We start from the raw sequence: 8,011 nt of genomic DNA on the forward strand, positions 1-8,011 counted from the left end.
CTACATGTATAATATATACATATGTACACATATACATATGTACACATATATGTACACATATACATAATAACACATTCCACATGCTAGCATCGTTTAAGTATATGTATAGCCTATACATCCTTAAGAACCTGCCTATGGTCCCAGTGATAAAAGATTCAAATAAAAATGAAAAATATAATATGATATAAGTTCTTAGGTTTTCTTTAAACATTTGTTCACTCTTTCGTATCTTATACGCTCTAGAATATTTTTGCTACGCCGTGTTAAAATTACTATTACTTCAGAATCGGGAGAGGCTAGAGAAGATAAACTTGATCGATGTGAGAAGTTTCCCGAGCGAGTGCTCCCTCTTCACACCTTACTGTTCCTATTTATTTTCCAATTCACTCATTAAATTATCTTCATCATCCACTTAGGAAGTTTCGTCATAAGCGCCTACCATACTCCCCTTTATAAATTTAGAAATCCAAAGTGGAAGAGATCTTCGGACAAAATCCTCTTCGATGTACTTTATCATATTTAGAGGTTCCAACTCGCACAGGAGTTATTTCCTCCATTTCCGCCACTTTTCCACTGTTTTTCCTCTTCCCGTATAAATGTTTCCCGTCGATTTTTACTAGTAAGAATCATTCATCGAACGCTAGGCAAACCATGATGTTGATCCGGTACACCGGATATTAAAACCTGCCTGCGTTCCGTGCAATAATTTTACGTAAACACAACACGATGGTAGCGAAGCGCCGAGAAAAATATCTGTGGGCGATTCAGATATTAACTTGACGGTGGATCGAACATCGGTTACGGTACGCGTTCGACGTCGACGGGTTAAAACCTTGTTAATCCCCGCTAATTGGGAACAGAGGTGGTTAACGATTAACGGTAGGATCTAGCGCATTATTGCGGTTTCATTTTCGTCCGCTTGCCGTAAAACTTCGTCAATTCGAGTTAATTAGAGACGGGCCAATACGGATTAAACGGATTAACGGGGTTAGACCGGGGGATTGATAACGTTCGCGGCGGAGCTAAGATCGATGGTATTGGAGTTTCTCTTTCAACCGATCAGGCTCGCACAGCTGAGGTTGTACCTGCAATAGCTTTCTGTATAACAAAGGGATTTCGTAAGTTCTCGCGGACAAATTGCGGTTTGTTTGTACATACGTATTGCCGTTCGATTCGTTTGCGTTCCCAATTTAGAAGCTAATTAATTGCAGAATAAAAGGAATGGTTGCTCTGAATAAATCTGAATGTGCATTCGATATTTTGGTATAAGTTTTCGTAGTCAGTGATTGTTTGTATCGTCCTATCGAGAACCGTATAAAAGTAATTTCATTTTATCGAGCTCGGTTCTTATCGAGGCAACATTTTTCCGACGACAAAAGCCTGTGCATGTACGTATCTCCGTACAGAGATCGCATGAGGAATACACGTGACCGTTCGTCTCTCTCTTTCTGTTGCAGGAAACGAGATACTGTATCGCGATGAAACTGGGAATCTCCTGATCTATAATGTCACATCGAGGAAGCCGAGGACGATACTGGACTCGAGTAATAACGTGAGTACTATCTGCTTTGTTTGTTCTCTACGAGAGAGATCATATCGAAGAACTTGAAAAATAATTATTGTTTCCTCGAAATCGTGTTGTTGCGATAAATATGTCATTCAGGCTTTTTATATCAATTTTGTTCTTTATTCGATTCCAGGCATTGATGTCGAGTTTTGATCATCAATTATCGGCTGATAGGAAGTATCTTCTACTGGCCATCGATTATCAGAAGGTAAGCTCATCATTTGTGAAATAAATGAATTATAGTATTAGATTATTCTATAAATGCCTCGATACTAAAATATTTATTAGCTGGCTTATAGCATCAGGGCTTCGCGATAATTTCGATCAGATCGACCACGAAATTAAGTAGCTTGTTCGATGAACTTCGATCGATGCTCGCACCTGGCGACCATTTTGTATTCAGAAAAATAGGTGAACGATACACATATTACAGAATGTACCTGTAATGCGTGGTGAAGCCGCGGGAAAGTTGACTAAGGGGAGGGGGTTCCGGTAAACTCCACGATGAAGATGAACGCGACTGGCTCGATGAATTTAACTCAGTTCCTGTGGCGAAACTTTCTCTACTACGAAACTAAGGATTCCATTTTTCAAGTTTTTCACTATCTAGAGAAACCGAAGACTGCGTTTTCCGAAGTTTCTCTTCGTTAACTCGAATTCGCCTGCTTCCATTTTTCGACTCCCTTTATTAACTCGACCCTGTGGCTTTCGTCCGTCAGGCGAACTTCCTTCTTTTACGTTTACGCAAATCCGGGAATTTAATTTCGCGTATTTCACTGCGGACGAGTGTCCGTCCTCAGCAACTTTTATTAAGTCGATCAAATTATAAACGTTCTATATAGATATACTAGTTTTAATGACAAATGTCTAATAAAACAAGGATCATCGTTATCTTGCAGTTACGGTTCTCTATTTTCTCTCGAAAAAATTACAGGGTTCATGAGTTCATATGAAGAGGTTTTCTTTCTTATGGACGGTATTATTATTATTCTCATAACGTATCTTTATCGTGGCATTTATGAAACGATAATAAAATACGGTTTAGCACGCTCGAGAGTTGTCGAATTAAATACTGTTATATGTATCTAGTATAATATTGAATAGTAAAACAGAGCTGTAGAGTCTATAACACGTTTAAATAAGGAATAAGATTTAAACATAAAATGTAAAGGGAAAAGAAGTTCTGTGCAATTTCCTTTTGACCCCACTCGTTAAGAAGTATTTGACTATGGACGTAATAATGAATTTATTACTCCTGAAGTATTCGAGATAGAAAAGTGTATACGAGTATACTTTTTTGCAAGAAATAGCAATACCTACAACATTTAGTTGAAATTTTGAGAAAAAAGACTCGTTGAATACTCAAGAACGAAAAAGTACATAGAAGTTTACTTGTATGTATGACAATGCAGAAGCTTAAACGAATTAGTCACCAGGAAGGAAGTTTGTAGAATTTTTATGGAGGGGTGGGATAACTTGAAATTCACCGGCTCGGTCGCAGCATAACATCACGTGCTACTGAATTTCATTTCGAGGTTTCGATTCTGGTTTTTTGATAACGCGAACCGGATTGCTTACTCGGCTAACCCAATTACGCCGCTCGTTATTCCAAAATAATCATGAGATTCGACTGATTGCATATGAATGCGGTATGATTTATCGTGGGTTTAATTCGCGTCAGTTGATGTGAAATGGACATGACAGAGATGAGGAGAGGAAAGAGTCGTCAAGTCTCGGTTTTTTCGACCAAAAAATCTGTGGTACCGGTCGTAATTTGTACGACGCGTTTCCCGGTGAGCTTCGACGTTGCCGCGTGTTAAAGGTAAATCAATTTTCCGATGTTTTCGTGCGACCGTCGCGTCGGTGGATTATCGAGAGTTTGCTAAATTATAAAGACACTGTGAAAATTGGCCACGCGTATCATCGGCGGGTGCACGCGGGCAGGAGGTACTTCGCGTCGTAGCATATTTTTGAGAGCCGAGCGTTATCGAACGCATCGGTGGCCTAGTTCGGGACAGCAATATACGAGAAAAAGTGGGCAGAAATTATGAGCCGGACTCGGATGAATCGACTCGTGGACGCAACACGAGTTTTCCTCTCTACAACTTCCCGATGAATCGTTTCCGAAAATAGACCGCGCCGAAATTAAGTCCGACTTGGATCTGGATCAAGTCTAACGGAAAATTTCTATCTTGCGATTTTAGATACTTGCTTCTTAGTAAGATAGTATCCAATTTTCCCAAACGCTCAAACTAGAGTCTGATTAAATAACTTTGAACCATGCATTTTCTTTTCTACCGTACTTGGACGTCGTCTAGTCTGATACGAGCTCGCCACAGATTTAAGACGCGCAATAGTGATCGTCGTTGCGACCATACGTGTGATATTCTCAGAACACGTGTTCCACCGTAATTCCGTCTGCAGAATGCTAAAGCATGCGGTGCGTGGAGCAGCAGATACACGCTAAATACCGTATAATACCTGACATGCATAGTGCCTACGTAGGCAGTCGGCGGCGGTCCCAGTTTCCTGGACTCCTCACCATTCAGCACCACGCATAATCGACCAGCTGGCCACCACCCTAACACACCGCTCTCGGCCCAATTGCATACATTATGGCCTCTGTATCCCGAATCTCTTCCACCCTTCGGCCTCGTCTCGCAATTGCCTGTCTCTACACTTATCTGCTTCCCACAGTATTTCTCCCTGGAGAGAACACCTCCTTTGTTTCCCTCGGTTTTATTTGTTTTCGCCTTATCAGGGGAGGCCCTTCAATAATTTTCGTTATCCGACTGTTCCCTCTGTACTAATATTTTTTTATAATCTACTAATACTGTCAGAAAGATTATTTCATATTACTAGAGCGCGTTAATTAGGAAATTCCTCTTATCCATATTTTAACTAGTTTGAAAAATAACTAATTTACAAGTTTACAAATAACAACATTCGTTATCACAGAACTCTGTCCTCAGCGGTTTTTATGTAAAAATGAGAAATTTCGTTACGATTGCGTATATTTCAAAAGCAATAATTACGAGTTGTTTAAACAGGTTCAATTTCGTTGCAGCTCGCAATATACATAGAGAAGCCATCACGTCGCAGGATCCGGTCGTAGCCGTGTCCCGTATTCAAATTCAAAATCCAATAGATTTACTTTAGAATCACGTTGCGCTGCCATCGCCGTTCTCTCACTTCCTGGCTTCTCGTTTCTATGAGAGCTTCCCTTCAACTAGTCCGTCACCCGTCGCTTCCCTTTTTCCGTTCACCTCATCTCGTCCTCGTTCAATCCTCTCTGTTTACCACCAGCAACACTACTCGGGTTTGGCTACATTTGTACGCATGCATCCAGTACCGTAGTACTGCATTGGTTGCGTGTAGCTGCAACGAACCACGGGCCACCCTGTTACCGCTGTACGTGAAATCCTGAGTTATGTATGACCCTGCCGTGTTGGCTGGCTTAGATTCCTGAGGGGGTGTGTCTTCGTACCGCTCCTTAACAAACCACCACGTACCTAAACACGTGTTACGTCGGTGTAAATAACCGACCAACCGATTAGACGAATTCGATTCTTTGACCGATACTTTAGTTTTTACGTTAGACCATGAAAATGATGGGAAAGGTTTAATTAATAAGGATGATTGCAGGAAATTTTTTTTCTTCAAACAGCATATACATATTCTTGAGCATTACTCAATGTACAGAGGAAATATTTTTTGGATCACATTGGAGGAAGTAAATAGTGGTCGGATAACTCGTGGAGATTTGATGTCACAATGGTTCGAAACATTTCACGACTGTTTGTCCATACCCCCGTTTGTTTGTCCACGTCCATTCCAAGTTTGTTCATTTACACCTGTGTGTACCGCGGCAACGGCAAGTTAACCATACTTCTGGCTTGACTGGTATCCGAACCTAATGTTCGAGCCAACTGGAGCCTATAAAATCGAAGCCGGAGAATCGGATTCTCCCGGCGAAGAACTTCGTGTTCTAGTGGAATCTTTTACCAGCCCGGAGGCGTTATCGCCGTCTTATCGGCAAAGGATCGCCCGTAATGAGGCTCTGCCTCGAGCACTGTCCTGCTTCTCGAAATCCTCTTAATTCGCGCTCGAATAGTAATTTTCAACGAGTGCTATTCCACCCCGTTCTGCTCCAATTTCGCCTCTAGAATGGTGCGGGTCGTCTCCGCTCTCCCCGTCTTCGACTACGTGCTGAGGACTTTTATTTACCGGGTCGGCAAATAATTGCGTAGAGCGTTTTAAAAAAAGTTTCGCTCGCTGCCAAATATCGGCTCGGCGACGCTAGAACTTTTCGGACTAAAGGGCAAGCGTCGAGCGATATTACTTAAAAAGAAATTTCGAGGGTTTCGTATTTAGGATATCGTTCCGCGATTGCGAGAAGCAGCCGTCGCGGAAAGCTGTTGGTCCCCGATACGAGAAGCAGCTGCCGTTGAAATGCACGCGGATTCCGGGCAGAGGTTCTCAACTATGTACGATGTAACTGCGAATACTAATACGGATACGGGATCGTTTCGCTTTCCATGCACGAGCGTTCCCCACTCCGTGCTTTTAGTCGTTTTCCAATTGAAATTACGACCGTTCGATAAATGTAACGTCCGATGCCATACAAATTTTATCGGTCAATCCAATTGCGTTTAAATTTTAACTATTTTTTGTACGGAGAGAGCAGATTTTTCTGTGAGTTTAATTCGAGATGAACAAAGATCATTCAGAATAGTTTCCACCACGAGTAGTTTTACCCCTCGACGCTGAGTGGGGACGGGGAGACGGAGTAATGCGAGTGGGCACGATATTACAGGCACGCAATTAATCATGCTGATTAATGCCGTCTCGCGCAGCAATTAATGCATGTAATTAATGACAAATGTTATTATTATCGCCGTGTCACCCAGAGATGTTTGAACATAGTTTAGCGCTCCTTCGCAAACAAAGGGATGAACCTTGCAGATTAACTCAACGATCGATAGGTAATGAAAACATCTTGCGAAGAAAATAACATTGGCGAAAGGGAGATCGGGTGAACGAGGATGAATCAAAGGCAACGAATTCGAATCGCGGGGTGGCAATCAGCCGTGCAAACGCGTTGCTTCAATCCGCGGCGGGTAAACGTGCGCGTGTCAGCTCGAAAAATAATACTAATTGGAGCGAGGGATGCACAATAGCCGTCTAATGAATTTCCTGTTGCGAGTGTACACGCGTAGGCAAGTTTGCTGATTATTGGAATTTTCCATGCGCCGTTATACAGCGCGGATAGGCAGAGACACGGGGAGACGCGACGGCGCGGCGTGCCGGTGGGTAAAGAGCGCGGGGGTTGAAAAAGAAAGATTGCGTGGCGCAGGGGAAACACGAACAGACGTGGCCCTGCGTAAAAAGGAGAACTACGAAAAGAGAATATTGCTGTGCCACCATCCGGTCTTTGCATCATTAGAGGATGCCCGGGTTGTACGATAGCATGTCACGTTGCTCGCCGCATAATGTGTACCTTCTGCGTGGAGTTTTATCTTCCGACGTGCACCGGGCCGCATTTAATGAAGTCACGCGGCGCAGTTCAAACATTCAAAGTGGAAAATCGGTCTCGCCCGCGATCCTTCCTCGTTAACGTCGCGCCACTCGCCGCCCCTTTCTACTTCTCTCTTTTAGTCAACAATTCTTTGTTACTCGTTTCCGCTTCGTCACTTTTTATATGGTAAATAATGAGAATTTACTCGAGGGTTGTCCTCCAGTACTAGCTCCCATCGTTAGTCGCGTTAAAAGGCAGCATGATAAAAAGTTTAGTATCCGTCACGCGATTCATTGTTCCTTTTCTCTTAATTATATAACATTAGACATTTATTTCTTTTTCAACGTAACGATCGTTTATTATTCTCTTCACTCTTTGGAAGGTTATTCGCAATGAATTATAATATTTCCTAAAATATTCGTATGTTATGGGAAACGGAATAGGATGATACGAAGATATCGATCTTCATCCATAACTTTTTCAAATATATTGTTATTTTGTTCCAGCGGGTAACGATAAACGTCGGATGTAATAATGCAATGGTTATCACTGCACGCTCCACGGATAGGTCGCGTGCGACACAATGTGTCACTGCTTTTTGCACGTTCAATAAAAATGTTCCCGCGTATCTGGTGTTAATCACAGCATCGATCGAAGTGCAACAAACAGGAATACAAAAAACGCGAAAAAGAATCGTTCTACCATTGTCATTCCTGCGTTTTTTTGACCATCAGTTTTAATTCCGCATTGAACTTCCATTGTTATACTTGTTTCACATGCAACGCTCTTGACACCTTGGAATTACAAAAACTATAATCGAAGCATTCTCTGCAATTCACGTAGTGGTCTGCCATGTATTTATAATGTCTAAGAATTAAGGACGTATAGGCTATACATATACTTAAACAATGCTGGCATGTTGAATT

General features: G+C 42.1%; 1 protein-coding gene across 2 annotated transcripts in view; it reads left to right on the forward strand.

Moving 5' to 3' along the window:
* LOC108628287 (dipeptidyl peptidase 4 omega) overlaps positions 1–8,011 on the forward strand; it is a 165,456-nt gene that overhangs the window by 38,602 nt on the left and 118,843 nt on the right. For both annotated transcript variants that reach the window (XM_018030113.2, XM_018030112.2), the window contains 2 exons: positions 1,458–1,552; positions 1,701–1,775. In XM_018030113.2, the coding sequence (XP_017885602.1) occupies positions 1,458–1,552; positions 1,701–1,775 (170 nt within the window). The remainder of the gene's footprint in view (positions 1–1,457; positions 1,553–1,700; positions 1,776–8,011) is intronic.

This window comes from Ceratina calcarata, unplaced genomic scaffold (genome assembly GCF_001652005.2).
Source record: "Ceratina calcarata isolate Rehan_Ccalc_2016 unplaced genomic scaffold, ASM165200v1 scaffold514.2, whole genome shotgun sequence".
NCBI classification, from domain to species: domain Eukaryota; kingdom Metazoa; phylum Arthropoda; class Insecta; order Hymenoptera; family Apidae; genus Ceratina; species Ceratina calcarata.